Here is a 19,580-nt window from a genome sequence, read left to right on the forward strand (position 1 = left end):
TTAAGATTTTGGTTCTAGCCTTTTCTCTGATGTATCCTAGCTGTGTGACTTTGGGCCAGTCACTTAGCATCTTTGTGCCCTAAGGAAGTGTGTAAACATAAAGCTACATACAGCATTACTGAACTGAATTAATGGAGGAAGTTTCCAGACTAAGAGTTTTCCACCCAGAAGAAATTTTAGATCTAGACAACCTTACCTGCAGGAGGGAGAGGAGGGAGAGAAGGAGAGAGAGAGAGAGAGAGAGAGAGAGAGAGAGAGAGAGAGAGAGAGAGAGAGAGAGAGAGAGACAGAGAGAGAGACAGAGAGAGACAGAGAGAGACAGAGACAGAGAGAGACAGAGGCAGAGAGAGACAGAGAGACAGAGAAAGAGAAATAGAGAGAGACAAGAGACAGAGAGAGACAGAGACAGAGAGAGAGACAGAGAAGAAAGAGGAGGAGGAAGAGGAGAAAAGAAAGGAACAAAGGAAAAGAGGGAAAATGAAGGTAGGAAGGGGATAAGACAAGAAGGAAAGGAAAAAGGAAGAAAGGAAATGATTAAAAGTAATACAAAGTAATTTGGATACATTATCTCATTCTGTCTTCACCTGTGAAATAGGCTGTAGACTAAATGGGGAACAAGGAATCTTTGAGGTGGTAAAAGGTCTGAATTCTAAATAGTTTTAAAGGAACAGTAAACTTGTTATTTTAAGTATAGAACAGCTGAAATGAAATGAACAAAATATGCTTTGGTAAAAATCTACACAGAACTTGCTTGACAGGATAAGAAAAATTTGAAATCAATACAGCGCTTGTTCCTATTTAAGAGGATGCTAACTAAGTACTTGAAGGAACGTGAAAATTGTTCATTCTGCTAAAATTGTTTATATCATCTTCTTACTTATTCTGTTTATATAATCTTGCTTAATTTGCTTAGTGGCTCTTTTGAAAAAAGATAGTGTGATGGGATATTGAATCCAGTTTCAATCTTCATAATCACAAATTCTGAATTAATGGAGTCCAAATATGTATGTCATTCTTTTATAGTGTTTGCTCCTAAGGAGGTATAATAAGTCATCCTTAGGCCAATAGGTTATCATTTCCTTCAAAAGAGTTGTTCATCTTCTATTTTGGTAACAGCAGGGAGAGACAGTTAAGTAAAGTTTATTAAGCAATTACTATCTGTCAGGCACTGTGCTAAATGTTGGGGATTCAAAGACGGGGGAAAAAGAGAAAAAGAAAGAAGAAAAACAAACAAATCCCCAAACTCCAGAAATCCAGGTCCATGCATATTTAAATTTAATGAAATAAAATTTAAATTTAAAATTTGTATTCTAAATTATTTCACTTTTTAGTCTTCTTATTCTTTCCCTTCCATTCCCTTCCCCTCCCTTCCCTTCCCTTCCCTTGTCTTCTTTTACTTTCACCTCCCTTCTTTTCCTCCGTTCCTGCCCTGGGAATCAATCATGGTTTTCTTCCTGGAATATGCTTACTATTGAATCTACTTATACCTACTATGAAAGACATTTAGTGTTACCTGCAATCTGGAACTGCTGTCTCATTTAAAAGACAAGAAAAGAAACCCTAGTTATTGGTATGTATTATTGATCCAAAGTCCTCCTTTCAAAAGAAAAAAAATACAAGTAATCTGGATTACTTTCAAATACTGTATTTAATAGGTTTATTTTTTAAGTGCCAGAGAAAGAAGGTAGAGGCAACATGTTGAGAGGTAGCCTTTAAGTTATAAAAATGTGGCTTCAAATAATGACTCTGGAATGTGTGGGTTGTGTGACCCTAGGCAGGTCACCTCTCAGTGCTATAGGCAGCCCTCTAAGAGTATAAGGTATGGAGATGGTAACTGCACACCTGTATGGGTAGAGGAATTTCCTCCTCTGGGAGCTGTCTATAATAATGAAATCCCAGATCTAGTCTCTATCCTATAGAAGCAAAGTAGAAAAGGTAGTTTCTAATGAAAATACAGGTAAGACCCCATCTTAATGAGTTTAAAGAGATTATCAAAACTTCAATATGATGGAAGTGGGTTGTTTCCAAATATTATCAATGTACTATTTCGTTATAAGGGGCAGATAGGTGGTGCTATATAGTACATAGAGTGCTAGGCCTAGAGTTTCATTTTTCTGAGTTCAAATTTGACCACAGAGAGCAAGTAACTGTGTGATCCTGGGCAAGTCACTTAAACCTCTTTGCCTCAGTTTCTTCATCTGTAAAATGATTTGGAGAAGGCTATGGAAAACCACTTCATCATTTTTGCCCAGAAAAACCCCAATGGTGTCATAAAAGTTGGGCATGATCGAAAAAGCACTGAACAACCACTAATTTTGTTATAAACATTTCAGACTATATATGATGTGATATATTCACAGTAGAGTTTCATTTATACATGTAAATAGTAAGTTCTTAGTTAAATAAATCAACTGCTAACTTGCTAAGTGCATTTCCACTCCTCCAACATTATCTTCTTCATACATCCTCCTGATACTTTACTGAAAGTCAGTTCAATTCCTATTGCTGCCTTTTACTAGCTATATGTGGCCTTAGGCAAGTCACTTACCTTTCTTAAATCTCAGTTCTCTGAATTATAAAGTGGAAGAGGAAGCAACTAGTCAAGATGATCTTTGTGTTCCCTTCCAGTCCTAATTTATGACTTTACAACTATGAAGATTTTGTCCTTTTTACTCAGATATGCTGAGATTTCAAGGAAAACAAAAGGAATTTGGAAATAATGTACACAAATTCAGAAATTATATGTGGTGTATGTGAAGAGGTTGGAAGATGGCATTTAATAAACTTGGAGAGATGGGTCAAACACAGATTTTGAAGGATTTCAAAAACCAAACTGAAGCAGTGGTGTTTTATTCTAGAGACAATAGGGATCCACTTCGGGTTCTCAACCAGAGAAGGGATATGTGAGAGAGATACAAGAGTCAAGACAGATTACAAGGTTGTGAACCTGAGTGACCAGGAGGATGGTGGTATCTTTGGTAGAAATTGAGAAGGTAGGTAGAAGGGTATATTTAAGACAAGGGTTCTTAAGCTTTTTTGATGTTATGGGCCTCTTTGGTAGTCTAGTGAAACCCATGGACACCTCAGGAAGATATTTTTGAATGTGTTAAATAAAATACAGAGGATTAGAAAGAAAACCAAAAATTAGGTAAAATAAAGATGTATTTTTCCTATATAAGTTTGCAGACCTCTTGAAATCTATCTAGGGTTTCCATTCATCCTAGGTCAAGAACTCATGATGTAGGAAGAACATAATGAATTCCATATTAGGAATTCTAAGTTTGAGCTGTCTATGGAAATAGACAGTTGGAAATGTCTAGTTGGCAAATGTTGATAGAGCTCAGGAGAGAGATGGGACTGGATTTAGAGATTTTGGAACCAGATGCTTAGATATGAAAATTGAACTCATGGGGACTGGTGGGATCACTAAGAAAAAAAGAATATGCCATGAGAAAAGAAGAGGGCAAAGGGGAGAGACTTTGGGGATATCCTGTATTAAGGAGTAGAACATCAATAATGGGGCTTAATTTCTCAAATTTCCCAGTACCTGTGTGTATACATGCATGTCTGTGTGTGTCTATGTGAACAAGTGTATGTATGTATTTTGGAATGGATTGGAGCAAGGATCTGGAAAGGGGTGTTACTTTCTCCCTTAAAGTCTAATTTATACTTGTCAATCCTTCTGTTATCAGATTGGCTTCATTCCTGTGTCTCTTTCTCCTCAGAAAATATAAACTGCCATATTTTTAATCAGATCATGTCCCATTTGAATTCTTCTTGGTTTGCCTTTTGGTCATCTCTAGGTTAATATTAAAAATTCCTTGGTCATTTGTCATTCTTCCTTTTTTATTTTGGCCCTACTATTAAAAATGGTGTTAAATCTTGAAAAAGAGCTACAATTTTGAGATATCCCTAATTAATAAATGACTGGTTCTTTGTGGTTACATTATCTCTGGTAAGCCTTGGTGTTAAATTTTTGTTCCCTGCAGTGAAATTTGCACACTTTCTACTGTTTTCCTGTGTAAGCTGTACTGACCATTAAGTCTAGTTTCCTGACAGCAAACCTTCTGTCATTTTTGGTTGCAATAACTTGTTCCTCAATAGCATACTTTCATTTATATAAACAAATCCCCTTGACTCAATCAATAACTCAATATTTCTTTGCTGATGCTTCTTTGGCTAGGTTCATGTAGATGTTGCCAGGAAAGGATCCCTTTCTTGTATTTTATCTGTTTCATAGGCTCCATCAAGAAGTTACCTGCTTTCAGATAACTTCAATAATAATCAAAGATTTTTGACTTTTTTATACTATTGTATATGTATTTTAATCATTTTTGATAAATTCAATGGTACTCACCTATTATTACCTTTGTTATTGATCAGTGAAATGCTGGTTGTTTATTATTAATCATTATTACCATCCATAGTCATCATCATCACCTTCATCGTACTACCCCTCTATTTATAATTTCATGATCATACTATCATTTATCAATTTATCATTTTTCTCTGAGAAAGAAAAGCTTTGAGGAAATAGAAGTTTACATGGAATGGGAAAAAGAAGTTTACATGGAATGGGAAAAAGAATGGATGGTCATGGACTATAGGCTTGTTTGTGTGGATAAGAATGAAGGGAGGGAAATGTCAGAAAAAAGGGGATACTCAATTAACTAGATATTTTACAAAAGTTCCATATACTTGTGTGTGTGTGTATGTGTAATATGTTTTTTTTTCTTAGTTATGGGTTAGTTTTTATCACCTGACTCTAGTGAGATGCAAAGCTCTATATTACAATTGTCTGAAGAAGTAAAGTCTAGACCTTCCAGGGACAGGGAGGGCTGAGGGGGTAGGTGAGGACGCAAGCAGAAATAACATTCTGGATGGTGACTGAGAAGGTTGGTGCATCATTGTATGTGGGTGCATTTTGTATTCAGTACCTAGCGTTTTGAATGGAATAAACTTGTTTCTCAGAAGCTGAGTTGGTCCAAGTGGTGGTTTTTCAGCACATTCACAGTACACAGTGGGGTTCAAATTCTCATTTCTCCATTTGTTCTTTAGACATCTTACCTAGAGTATAACAGAACTCTACCTTTATGTATGCCATTTATAAAAAAAAGATTTTTGACTTTTTTATACTATTATATATGTATTTTTAATCTTTTTTTAAATGACTCAGTGAAATGCTTCCTTTCTTCTCTCTCCTCCCACTTTCCATTTTTATTTCTTCTTGGTGGTATCAAGTATTGTAGTGAGTTGTTTAAGGATTCCTTTTCGTGGAAGAGTTCCTTTTACATTTTATCAAGTAAAAAGCAGGAGTTTCCATCTTCCTAGGTTTCTTTAGGAAGAAACTCATAACAAGAATTTAAAGGCTGCTCAACTTTGGTTCTAATCTTACTTTTTTATGAGTTCTGAGAAATATTACCAATCTATAATATCATCACATACTCAAGGATTCAGAGCCAAAAGAGATCTCTGAGATGCCACTCTAGTTAGTACTGTTGTAGGATTATCTGTATTGCTACATAAAGAAGATAGATTTTTAGAAACTGAGTTTTAAATGGGAAAAGATGGAAGATTTAAAAATTTTCCACCAGCTCAAATACAACCTATAAGCAAATGTTTTCCTGTTTTCTATGCATTTTTTGCTTCAATTTGTATAATAAATCTCAAAAGACATAATTTACTTTGTTCCTGTTACTTATTTTAAGATAGGGTTGATATGTCACTTATAGAAAGCCAAATGTCAACCTCCTTATTGAGTTTGCATTGTAGTATATAAATCTCGAGTTCAGAGCCTGCTTTGTTTCCATCTTTATCTCCCCAAAGACTAGCACAGTCATTGATAGGCACTTAAAATCTTGCTGAATTTACTGATATTACTTTAGCTGGATATTTGCTAGTCAGGGTTTCCTATTTGGTCTGTTTCTTAGAAGGCAGTTTCTTTAATCTATGATACCCTCAGAGATCTCATCTATATTTTACACAGATTGAAAAAAAATTAATTGGTGAAGAAAAGCTATTGTTTTGGGAAAAATGCTGATACTCCATTTTGAAGTGGGAAGCCAAAAACAAACTGAATAGAGCAAGTATAGGAGCAGTTGGTAGAAATTGCAAAGAGGATGATTTGGGATCTGTACAAAGAAAAACTTCATGATCATTAAGCTGTTTGGAAATGGACTGAGTGAAAGAAATGAAGGAAGGAAGGAAGGAAGGAAGGAAGGAAGGAAGGAAGGAAGGAAGGAAGGAAGGAAGGAAGGAAGGAAAGAAGGAAGGAAGGAAGGAAGGAAGGAAGGAAGAGATGAACTGCGCTGCCATCATGAGTTCCCTGTTACTAGAGGACTTCAAAGATAAACTGGATGAGCATATATTGGGGATATTGAAGAAGGGATACTTATTCAAGTACAAGTTGAATGGAGGTGACTAGAAAAGTAGATTTAGGTTCAGCAACAGTAAGAACCAAGACAAACCTTTCTAAAAATTGGGATTGTCCAAAAGTGAAGCAGGCTTTCTCAAAAGCTTGTGAGTTCTCAGTTACTTGAGGTCTTCAAATGAAGAATGGATGATTACTTATTGGTTTTATAGAGGCAATACATGTTAATAGGAGGCAGATTTAGTGGAGGGTATTCTTGATGTGTCAGTCAATAAACATTTATTAAGCACCTTCTGCATTCTAGTCATTGTGCTAAGCTCTGGGGACACTAAAATAGGAAAAAGACAGTCCCTGTTCTCAAGGAGTCCACAATCTAATGGGGGGGGGGTAGAAAACAAGCAAACAATTATGTATAAACAAACTATGTACAGGATAGATAGGAAATAAAAGAGGGAGAATGATTAGAATGAAGAGGTGTTGAGAAAGACTTCCTGTAGAATATGGCGTTTTGGTTGAGACTTGAAGGATGTCAGAAACGCCAATAAACATTGATGTGGAGGGAGAACATTCCAGACATGTTTGACAGCCAAAGAAAAGGTCTAAAGCTGAGAGATAAAATGTTTTGTTCATGGACCAGGAAAGAAGCAAGTGTCATTGGATCAGAAAGTACAGGTGGGGAGTAGAGTACAAGAAGACTGGAGATACAGGAAGGAGGAGGAGGGATACATTATGAAGGACTTTGAATGTCAAATAAATAACTTTGTATTTGCTGTTTGAGGCAATTGGGAGCCATTGTTGTTGGATAGAGGGTGATATGGTTAGACCTGTATTTTAGGAGAATCACTTTGATAGCTAAAAGGAAGATGAATTGGAGTGGAGAAAGACTTAGAGTACCTAGACCTCTGGTAAACTATTGCGATTGCCTCTGTGTGAGGTGATGAGGGTTTGCACCAAAGTGGTGGCAGTATCATAGGAGAGAAGGGGACATATTTGAGAGCTTTTGTAAAGGTAAAATTATAGGCCTTGGTAACAAATTGGATATCGAGAGTGCAAAATACTGAGGAATCAAGTATGACAATTAGGTTTTGAGCTTGAAGAACTGGGAGGATGGTGTTGTCCTTTACACTAACAGGTAAGTTAGGAGGGGCATGACTTAAGGGGAAAGAAAATGAGTTCAATTTTGGACATATTGAATTTAAGGTATCTACTGGACATTCAGTTTGAGATGTCTGAAAGGCAGTTGGAGATGCGAGATTGGAGGTCAGCAGAGAGGCCAGGGCAGAACTGCAGATTCAAGAATCATCAGCAGAGAGATGAAATTAAATCCACAGGAACTGATGAAATCACCAAGTGAAGTGGTAGAGAAAGAGAAAAGAAGAGGGCCTACATTAGAACCATATTGGGATATTTATAGGTAGAGGTCATGACCTGGATGAGAATCCAGAAAAGGAGATTAAGAAAGAGATGTCTGATAGGTAGGAAGAGAACCAGGAGAGAGTGGTTTCCCAAAAACCTAGAGAGAAGAGAGTATTAAAGAGAAGAGGATGATCAATAGTTTCAAACACTTCAGAGAGGTCGAGGAGAATGATCATAGAGAAAAGCCCATTGTATTTGGTAATACTGGACAGTTTAGGTGGAATGATGAGATCAGAAGCTAGTTTGTAAATGTTTAAGAAGAGACTGAGAAGAAAGAAAGTGGAGGCACCTACTACAGATCTTCTTTTCAAGGAGTTTAGTCACAAAGAAGGGAAGGTATATAGGACAATGGGGGGATGGAAGGATCAAATGAGGGTTTTTTCTTTGTCTAGGGGAGACATGAGTATGTTTGTAGGCAGGAGGGAAAGAGTCAGTAGACGGGGAGAGATTGAAAATAAATTAAAGAGTGGGAATGACTATAAGTAATCTGTTGGAGGAAGAGATGAGGAAGAATGAGATCACTTGAGTAGGTCAAAAGGTTGACTTTGGTAAAATAAGATGTTTTCTACCTTAAATTGTATCTCAAATTACAACCCAATAGATTTAGTTTGCACCAATATTTGATTAGTCACTACTTAGCAAAGGTCTTTTGCTACCTTTGACTGAAACAATGAAAATGAACAGTTATGGTTCCCCAAAAGGGGTCAGCTAAGACACAGGAAACAAACAACCAATTCACATACTCAGTATGAACAAGGTTGCAGATCAGCATTTCCATTAAGACGCTTGAGAAGAGTTGATAATACTACAAGTATTTCTAGTTCCCATTCATCTCATAGGAAGGCCAGCCTACACAGGTCAATTTGTCATAGGGCATGATAATGTTTATCCTTTCCATTGAAACATAATGAGCTACAGCTATAAACATAATGAACTAAGAACAAACACTTCTATTAGCTTGTAGTCAAATACTTTCAGTTGTCATTACATTCTGCATTATTACATTCATTGCTGAACTGTGCTATTTCTACTTTTACAATGTCTCTCCCATATCTCTTCTCTGCTCATACAGAAACCACTAATTCATGCCTTTATCACTTCTCATTTGGAGTATTGCAATAAACTTGTCTGGTATCCCTGCTTCAAGACTCTCCCCACTCCAATGCATTCTTTACTCAGTTGCCAAAGAGATTTTCCTAAAGCATGTCTGCCTTTCTCTCCCTTACCCCCTACCAATCACTTGCAATATCTCCCCATTACCTTTGGGTTCACTCAGGTAGTCAGCAAACATTTATTAAGTACCTATTACAAACCAGAAACTATTAAGTACTGAGAGTAAAAAGAAAAGCAAAACATAGCCCCTACATTCAAGAAGTTCACGATTTAGTGGGGGAAAACAAGATTGAAACAACTACACAAACAAGATACATACAGGATACATTGGGGATAATTTTTGAGAAGAGGGATTTAGTTTAAGGAATAATGGGAAAGGATTATTGCAGAAGATGGGACTTTAGCTTACACTTAAAGGAAACCAGTCAACCTAGGAAGCAGAGATGATGGAGACAAGAGTCCTAGCATTGGAGATAAGACAATGAAAACCCTCAAATTCAGGAGACATGGAATGTCATGTGTGAGAACAGTAAGGTTGCCTTGTCACTGGACCAATGAGTACATGTAAGAATACTGGAAAGATAGGAAGGGGATCAATTTGGAGGAAGTTTGAAACTAGAGGAATTTATATTTGATCCTGGAGGTAATAGAAAGACACTGTAGTTTGTTGAATGGGGAAGGTTGATGACATGGTTAGAACTATGCTTTAGGAAGATTAATTTGACTGTTGATGGAAGGGTGTACTAGAGTGGATAAATTGGAGTAATTTGTAAAAATGAACTAAAGCAGGCTATTGTAATAATCTAAGCATGAGTTGATGAGGGGCTATACCAGAGCTGTTTCAGTGTCAGAGATGACAAGGTAATGTATTCAAGAGTTATTACAAAGGTAGAAATGACAGTACTTGATAAATGATCAAATACAACAGGGTGAAAAAGAGAGAAGGGATGGAGAATGAAATCTAAGTTGTGATCCTGAGTGACTGGAGAGATGCTGGGATCATCATCAGTAATAGGAAAGTTTTGAAGAGCAGGTTTTTTGGGAAAAGAAAATGAGTCAAATTTTGAACATGTTGAGTTTCAGATGTCTATGAGGCTTTGGGTTGTTGAATAGGTGGTTGGAGATGTGAGATTGAAGGTCAGGAGACAATTTGGAGCTGGATGAATAGATCTGAGGATTATCTGCATATAGATGATAACTGAATCCGTGGGAGCCGATGAGATCACAAGCAAAATATTATACTCTAGTGGAAGAAGATAAGGGCTCAGCTGAGAGCCTTAGAGGGTACCTGTAGGAATGACTTGGATAAAGATGCAATAAAAGTTATAGAGAAGGAACGATATTTTTATGAGGAGGTGCAATGCCAATCATGGCAGGACACCTGAGGACTGTTACTGTGAATAAATTTAAGGGTATAATCACATAGTATGATGAACTCTCTTTTTGCTCAGCAATAAACTAAACATCGTTCTATAAAGTTAAGCATAATATTCATAATAACATCCTTAAGCAAAACATATCATCTGCTACATATATGTATTTTATAACACTCAGTATGTCATATGGTATATATTGTTGTATCCCCAAAGCCAGGGGGATCCCAGGCTATGGTCTTCCTTAGCATGATGCATCCTTAAGGGGAAGCATAAAAATACCATACCATCCACCCCTAGGTCATTTTAAGAACAATCTTCTTAATCAATACACAGTGTCCAAGTAAAGTTCTCTCTCATCTTGACTCAAGGCTAACTTCCAAACTCCACTGCTCCTCCTCTGTGGGCTCCTCCTCTGTGGACCAATTGCTCCCAGCTCTTGTCTGGGTTCACACACAAGCTGATATCTGCTTTTGCTCCTGGTCTCTGCTCATGGGTGCTGTTCTACTCCAAATTCTTCCCTGTTTCTAGGAAAACAGAGCTTAACAGGGCTATAACAATATTTATATACATTACCAGCATCATTATCTCAATCCACTCATAAAGACCAACAGACAGGGCTTCTGTTTGAAAAATTAACGCAAATCAACAGACAGGGCTTCTGTCTGAGAAATTAACACACATCAACAGATAGAGTTCTGTTGTGTTCGTCCTTCGTTGCCAAAGAAGACCATGCCATCAGAGAAACGATGACATGACTTGTGCTTGACTTTGTTTTGAGTGAGGGAGAGCTGTGCTTGCTGACATCAGGAATATTCTTTCTGTTAGGTCTCCCCACAAGCAAGTTCCTGTAGCCTCCTCATTGTCACTTCTCTCTCAGCTCTGCTTCTGTACCTTCTCTTTTAGCTCTGCTTCTGACTTCTCCCTCTAATATATATATATATGTGTATGTGTATGTGTATGTGTATGTGTATGTGTATGTGTATATGTGTATGTGTATACATGTATACATGTATATGTATACATATATATGTGTATACAACATATATATATATGTTGCTTCTTATCAAAGACTCTTGATTGATTCACTCAAAGGCAAGACTCAGTCAAAGGCACTTAATTGGCTAAAACTCAAACAGCACAAGATCCTCCTTTGCTTGCCATCACAGGAGGTGAGCCAGAGGAGAATGGTGTCACAATAACTTGGAGAGAAAAAAGATCAGGAAGATTGTGATTAGCAGTGGCAAAGTCTGCAGAGACATCAAGAAGGATGAGGATTGAGAAAAGGCTTTAAGCTTTCTCAATTAAGACATCATTGATACCTTTGGAAAGAGTAGTTTCAGTTTAATAAGACTGGAAGACATACTGCAGCGTTAAGAAGAAAGTGAGGGGGAAAGAAATAGAGGCATCTGTTAAAGAGGGCCTTCTTAGCAGTCGTTTATCTTGGCAGGGAGGAGGGCCACCTCTTCATGTGAAACAGGCTAAAGGAGTTAGTAGCAGACTACATATGAGTAATGAGATTAGGAGGAGGAGAGAAGAGAGAATGGCCTCCATTTTTTTTTCACTAAAACATGAGGCAAAGTTCATGGCCAAGAGGATGAAATGAGGGGCAGCTGTGGGGAGACTGAGGAGGAATGAAAAAGTTTGGAAGAGCTGCTGGGGAGAGTGGAATAGGGGATTCATTAGGGAGATAGAAAAGATTTGTCCTGCTTTAGTGAGATTATAAACAGCAAACAAATAAATTAAAAACAGATAATTGAGCACACACAAATCTATCTACAAAAAAATCCTGGTTGAGATTTCTTATGCACATAATATGTGTGTATATAACAAATGCAAATATATGTATGTGCATAAGACACATATGTCTGTACATAATACATATATATATATATGTGTGTGTGTCTATACAAATAGGGTTCTCAAAAAGTCTTGGTGAAATTTTAAGGTTTAAGCACTTAAAATTTCACTAGGCCTTTTGTAACACCCTGTATACACACACACACACACACACACACGCACGCACGCATGCATGCACGCACACGCACACTATATATAGACATTCATACACACCCTGAACATGCACACCCTGTACACATACACACATACACATCCATACTCACATCTCCCACTTACATGTGCTTATACACCAACCCACACACATACACCACTGTTCATACTCTGTATACACACACACACACACTCATATACCCCCCATTCTCTTTGTATACACACATGCACACAGACCCTGTACACATACACACAAATACTCACACACACACGCATAAAGTACTCTGCCATTGAAACTCTTCACGAGTCGGTCCTTTCCTACCTTTTTAAGCTTCTTACATGTATTCCCCTTCACACTGCCTATAATCCGGCCACCTCGGGTTTTGCTCACATTCAACAGCCCCTTTCCTTTCTCTGTACTTGCACATTATCTGCACCCTTCTATCCCATGGTTTGAATGTTGTCTTATCTCACATATACCTCTCCCCTATTTCCTTAATTTCTATGATTTTCTTCAGGTTTCAATATAAACCCACCTTCTGTAGGAGGTCTTTCCTGTGCCCTCCTCACCAGACTGTTAGGACTTTCTGCTATGAGATTAAGTTCATCTCTTCTGTTAATAGATCTGTGTCTAGTCATTTCCATGTCTTCTCCAATAGAAGGTGAGCTACTTGAGGCAGGGACCATGTTTTTACCCTTCTTTTTACCTCCAGTGAATAGCACAGTGCCCAGAACATAATAATCACTTCATTAATTTTTGTTGACTAATTATATGTATTTTTCTGACATTTTTATTGAATTACATTTAAAGTCTAAATAGTTTTCCTGTCCTGAGTCAAGCAATCCTTATGGATTTTTGATGACAAAATTTTTATATTCTACCCCCTCCACAAATCACTACAAACATAGATATAACACATTTCTTTTATGTTATCCTTTTCTTTAAGGAAAACTATTATTTAATCTAATATATTGTATATTTATATGTTTTTTTCAGGCAAATCTCTCTTCCCCATCATCTACAGCGTCTGCAAATCAACTGGTATGTACTATGTTATATTTCTAAATTATAGGATGACATCAATGAAAAATGGTGGTCTTGTAGAGCATTTTTATTAGAAGGAAAATGAAACAGGAACAAATATAATATATTTCAATTCTTAAGATCCCTTGCATAGGCAAATAAAAATTTGACAGAAATAGAAAAGAGATTTTTTCCTCTCATTGTGTATTTTTTCATTTTTTATTTATGTGATAGCTAATGCCAAACAAGTGCATATGTTGTATTCAAACCACTGGTTGAAAGTCTTCTTACTGTCTCGGAATCCCTGTGAAATAGTATGCACAGCTAATTTTAGAGGAACATTTGGCTTATAAAGCTCTTTACATACATGATCTCATTTGATCATCTTAATGACCCTATGAGGTAAGTGCCATAGGTATTATTTATTGTTATTATTATTTTTCCCCTTTTAGAGATGAGGAATCTGACACTCTGCAAATGTGAACTGCTTTGCCCAGGATCACATAACTGTATGAATTTGAGGCAGTGTCCTAACTCAGGTCTTCATATTTTGCTATCTACAGTACATTTGTATGGAAGTTGACGAAGCAGTTGATTAATTTCGTCAGTTCACTGAAAATAAATTTGCCTTATTCAGGCCATCATATTGCTAAAGCAACTGGTTATAACTTCATGTCCCTCTTCCCCCATCTCCAGAATAAAAGTTCTTTGAGGATAGGGCTGGTAATCCTTTATCTTTGTATTCTAAGCACCTAAGTTAGTGCTACATAGCAGGTGTTTAAGGAATATTGGTAAAATGAATTGTTAAAATTTTCATTTGGTTCTTTTGGGATTACATGGTTTATAAGCAGCTAGATTAATTCCTATATTAAGCTCACACCAGTAAAATTCTTGGGCATGAAAAGGAATAAGAATGTTTGACTAAATTCAACCTTGAAAAAGACATAAATTCAGTCAAATGATTGAATGTTTGAAAAACATAAACATTTATGCAAAACACTTTTTCTTATAGGTGTCAATAGGCTTGTAACAGAATGGAAGGTAGGATATGGTAATAAGAAGAACATTAGATTGAGAGTCAGAAGACTTTAGTCCTTGTTTCACTACTAACTAGTTGAGTGACCTTGGACCAGACACTTCCTCTTCAGGGTCCTCAGTTTCTTTATTTGTAAAATGAGGGGGTTGGACTAAATGGTCTCTAAGGTCCTTCTGGCTCTTATATTCAATGAAGAGTAACATTCTTATTGGGGGAGTTACTATGGAAACAAATAAATCTTCAAAGAATATACTGAAGTGGCATGGTTTTATGGGGAAAAGAGGGGGAAAACAATCACTTTTAGCATGGTGACTTCCTTAGATGTAGAATTTTTATTTTCTACTATAGCCAAGTTGCAAACGTTTATGTAGGCTAATGGATATCACCTCTATAACTTACTACCTGTATGATTTTGGTCACTAATTTCACTTTTCTAGGCCTCAATTTTTTTTTTTATCTGTAAGACAGAGTTGGACTAAATCATCTTTAAAATCACTGCCAGATTTAAGTGATTTCTGGTTCCTCAGTTCAGGTGATCCCCAAAAGTCTTTGTCTTGATTTCTTCAATTTCTTTCAGCAGTAACCTGAAGGGCTTTTTTTATCTTGACACCGATGACAAAGTGTTTTTATCCTCATTGAAAATAAGACGAGAGAAGTTTTAAGTTGTATGAAGAAAACATTGAGAATATATTAGACATTCACAAACATTCCCTAATCCTAAAGCTCAAGCACTAGAGAATCCTGATATGCAGTTCCCAATAATCATAGAACATTCATTGACTTTTTAACAGTAAATGCTTGGATTAATCATAGTATATGTGAGACAACATGCTGTAGTGGATGGAGAACTGACCTCCAAGCCAGGAAACCCTACGTTTGTGCTATCTCTGAGGGATACTGGCTGTGTAATCCTGGGCAAGTTACTTTAACCTCCAAGCGCTCTAAGCAATCCTCTAAGAACATATAAATTTTAGAAAAGATACCAATCTGTATTGGAAAAGAGAGTTTCATTGCTTGGAAATCTATCAGCCAGATGAGATCACAGGTTTATTTCCTATCTCATTTTCCAGTAATAATAACAATCTCTCTCTCTCTCTCTCTCTCTCTCTCTCCACCCTGCTCCTAAATGGATTATAAATAATTCATATGTATATAAATCATATATAAGCTGTTTATATGTATGTAACCATACATATATACACATATATGTATGAGTAATAAATGCATATTTATTACTTATATACATATGTAAATATACAGCTTATATATGATTTATTTGCATATGCATATGAATTATTTATACTCTAATCAAGAGAGAGGTTGTTAGTATACTGGGATGTGATATATGTATGTGTATATATCACATATATATTACTTAAGGGCTTGCAAAACACATATATACATATATATATATATGCACACAAATAGATGTGTGTGTGTGTATGTGTGTGTGTGCGAGTACATATGGATTTGCAAAGAGCATTTCTATACACTCTCTCATTGGAGGTCATCTGGTGGTATAACCTATTGTTTTAACAGTAACCAGATCTTATCATAGAATTTCAAGGAAAGGTTTAAAAAAAAGACATTGAATAAAGTGGGTCATGAACAAAATTGACTTTTAGAATATGTGACTTCAGCATTATTGCTTGATTAAAACGACGGGAAGTTTGACATTCTCTGGGGAAAGACCTATATGAAGCATGACTTAGGCTGACTAGTCTTTTCCTCCATATTCACAACAGTTTCACTCCATGTCCTCCCATTTCCTCTCCCAAAGCATTCCTTCACTGAGGTTGAAAATTAAATTTTGATCTCATGCCCCTCCCCTGGGATGGAGATAGGTTTGTGAAAGAATTATCCCTAAAAGGGCTCATCTCAGAAATGAACATCTCTTGGCTTCATGGTGGCTAGATCCATTCTCTTGTATATTTTGAGCATGATTTTGGCAGCTTCATAGTGTAATAGCAAGGAACTAGGTCACACTACATATGATCATATGGAAGAGAACTATTAGAGCATTATGTGGCAGTGGCTTCTTTGTTTATATAGCAAATTGTTCATTTCCCCACCTCTCAACCCACGTTGCTGCTCAGTGTCGTTATAAAGCCAGATATACTTTTTAAACCAGGTTTTTTTTCCCTAATAAAGCTACTATAACATTCTATTGTCATTTACTTTATGGGTCATTCTCAATGTGCATTGAATACTCAACATTGCCTACTACTAGAAAGTAAAGTTGTGGTCATTATATATATACAGATATGGACTCATATAACATAAGCTTGCCAGTCTAATTGATACTGAGAAGATTAAATTAATCCTGTGTCATTTTTATTGATCCTACTTATGGTTAATTGATTTTGTCCTGTAACTATCTAAGTCATGGTTCTTTGTCTTGGAACTGAGATCAGAAATTCAGCTGGTTTATGATAAGCTAAGTTTATAAGTACAGTTCTCTTGCTAATCACTATTCTATTTTTGCCTCAAGGAAATCTGCTGTCTTTGGGGGATATGGGTAAGCTTCAGGGAGCCTGGTGTGGTATCTGTACACCACCAAGCTATCCTTCAAGGATGCCTGGTACATAATCTCAGAGCTTGTAGGTGGACTCAAAGAATGAACTTCTCTTAGTCACAAGAGGGAAAGAGGGGGTTGCTGCTAGCCTCTTATTCCCAACTTCCAACCAATCATATTGTTCCCAGTGCTTCAGCTACATATCCTATCGCATTCTCCTCAGCTCCATGATATCACCAACTCTATAATCAATTGTATAATTTCTTCACCTAACATGTTATGTTCTTTGTTCTCGTGTTATAAAAAGGAGCTGAGTCTCCATCTTGGTATCTTTCACTAAACTGACACAGTTATTTGCCCATTCTATTAGCAGGTAAAGTCCCATTAATAAATGTTATCATGCTTAGAGGAAATGTACCTTAGTCCACCTTTGCTGGATTCCTGAATTTGTTTGCTGAATGCAACAGTATCTTTGTGAATATCCTTCAGTTCTTTGTCAGTGTGTGCATAGGCCCTTACCAGCTAGAGATACAAGGTGTTTCAAGGTTGAGTTACCCTAATTCAAGGCTTCATAATCTCTTACTTAGATTATTACAATAGCTTCCTTACCAGATTCCCTGCTTCCATTCTCTCATCTTCCCATGGAACAACAATTAAAATCATTTTCTAAATGCACAAGTCTGACCATGTCATTCCATGTCACTGATAAAAAATATATGTCAATGGCTTCCCAGACCTCATAACATAGCATACAAATTTCTTAGGTTTTTGTTTAACCCCCTTCATGATCTTACTTCTAGCTGAAAATTACCTTTCTATTCTTATTTCGTATTATTCTCTTTTGCACCATCTTTGTTCCAGTTGATCTGGCTGTTCCCTGAACTCATTGAACTGCCTCTCTCCTGCAGGCTATCTTTAATATTTAGAATTAATTTTCTGCTTATTTATTCCTTTATGAATCTTTCTGTTCCATCAAGGCATAGCTCAGCAATGACATTTTTTCATAAACAAAGTCTTTCTCTTCTACCTCCTTCCTTAAGTTTTCTTAAAGGACATTTCTGAAGTCTCCTTTGCCTTGAGTACATACTTCTTTATATAAAATATATTTGTATGTATGCATATTGACTTTAGAAGGATGTAAGTTCTTCAAAGGCAGATGTCACTAAAAATGTGTTCCTAGCAATAAGCACTTAACGAATGAAGTTAAATCAAACCAACAAGGGGGAAAGACTGTATATATCTCAATGAGTTCAAACATATATTATCCCCAAAGCTTGTTGAAGCTTTGTTGCAAGGTGTCTCTCTCGCTTTCACCAATTCTATTCAACAGTGAGCTGAATCAATTTGTTATGCTAATGCTGGCCAACAATTTTTTTTTCTTTAATCTTCAAAATAAGTCCAGAAAGAAGAAATCAGAGAATATGTTAGACCAATGATTCATCAACTTTTTGGTCTCGGGATACCTTTATCCTTCTAAAAATTATTAAGGACATTTTTGTACTCTTAAAATTATTGAGGATCCCAAAGAGCTTTTGTTTACATGGTTATACCTATTGGGTTTTTTTTTATAATTTTGGAAATCAAAGCTGATAAAATTTAAAGCTATTTATTAATTCATTTACAAATAAGAATATTAAACATTATAAATTTTAATGAAAAGTAACTACATTTTAAAGAAAGCATAATGTTGTTTTATATATTCTTGCAAATCTCTTTAATGTATGGCTTAATAGAAAACAGCTAGAATCTCATCTATTTCTGCAGTCAATCCATTGTAATATGTTGTTTTTGGTTGAAGTATATGGGGAAAAGCTAACCTTAAACACTTAAGTAGCTGGAGATGGTAGGAGTATTTTAATATACAAATAATGTCTTAGTATTATTCTGACAAATCTTGACCTGATAGACCCCCTGAAAGGTTCTTGGGGTGGGAGTGGAGGGAGGTAAAGTTTATTAGATCACCCTTTGAGAAACACTGTGTTAGTCATTCCTAACCCTAAAGCTGAGTTTCTGAGATATAATATTTATAGATATCAGTGAAATCTCTCTAGAAATGGTAAAGAACAAATTAGGCTGACTCTCTGAACCATGCTAGGTGTATGTCTTTACACTGACACTAAGCTAATTAGTTGACCTTTAGAGGTCTTTTTTTTGACCCATGATTGTCAAACATTGTGTTCATTGAGTGATGACTGATTGATTGTTTAAGTATTTTATTCAACAAGTGCTTTTGAGGCTATCACTGGGAAAGATGCAAAGAAAATTAAAACATCTCCCTTGCCCCCATGAAAATTGGAGTTTAGCAGTTAAGGGAGTACCTAGTTTCTTGCAAAGCATAGTTCAGTCACCATCTCTTACATGAATCTTTTCTTAATTCAGTTGTTAGCAATTTTCTCTTGTAATTACTTTATATGGTTTTTATTAAGTTATGTTCATATTGTATCCTCCCAGGTAGAAAATAAGATCCTCAAAGCTGGAAATAATTTCATCTTTGTCTTTTTACTGTCTAGCACAGTGCCTAATATAAAGCAGGTACTTAATCAAAGCTGCTGATTTGAATTGAACCCCTTTAAGCCCTATCTACTATGTGAAAAGCACTACATGAGGCATTGAGGATGATGTAAAGATAAATGAAGGGTCCTTATCCTTGTGGAGCTCACAATTAAGTAGGACTATACAAAAATATACAAAGACATAATATTATACAATAGACAGTAAAATTC

General features: G+C 36.2%; 1 protein-coding gene across 9 annotated transcripts in view; it reads left to right on the top strand.

Annotated features, from left to right (window-relative positions):
* MLIP (muscular LMNA interacting protein) overlaps nt 1-19,580 on the top strand; it is a 384,978-nt gene that overhangs the window by 236,773 nt on the left and 128,625 nt on the right. For all 9 annotated transcript variants that reach the window (XR_011974323.1, XM_072642491.1, XM_072642493.1 and 6 more), the window contains one exon: nt 13,280-13,324. Coding sequence is in view for 8 of the 9 variants with exons in the window: in XM_072642491.1 (XP_072498592.1) it covers nt 13,280-13,324 (45 nt within the window). In the remaining variant the exon portion in view is untranslated. The remainder of the gene's footprint in view (nt 1-13,279; nt 13,325-19,580) is intronic.

Source organism: Notamacropus eugenii, chromosome 2, assembly GCF_028372415.1.
Source record: "Notamacropus eugenii isolate mMacEug1 chromosome 2, mMacEug1.pri_v2, whole genome shotgun sequence".
In the NCBI taxonomy this organism is placed as follows: domain Eukaryota; kingdom Metazoa; phylum Chordata; class Mammalia; order Diprotodontia; family Macropodidae; genus Notamacropus; species Notamacropus eugenii.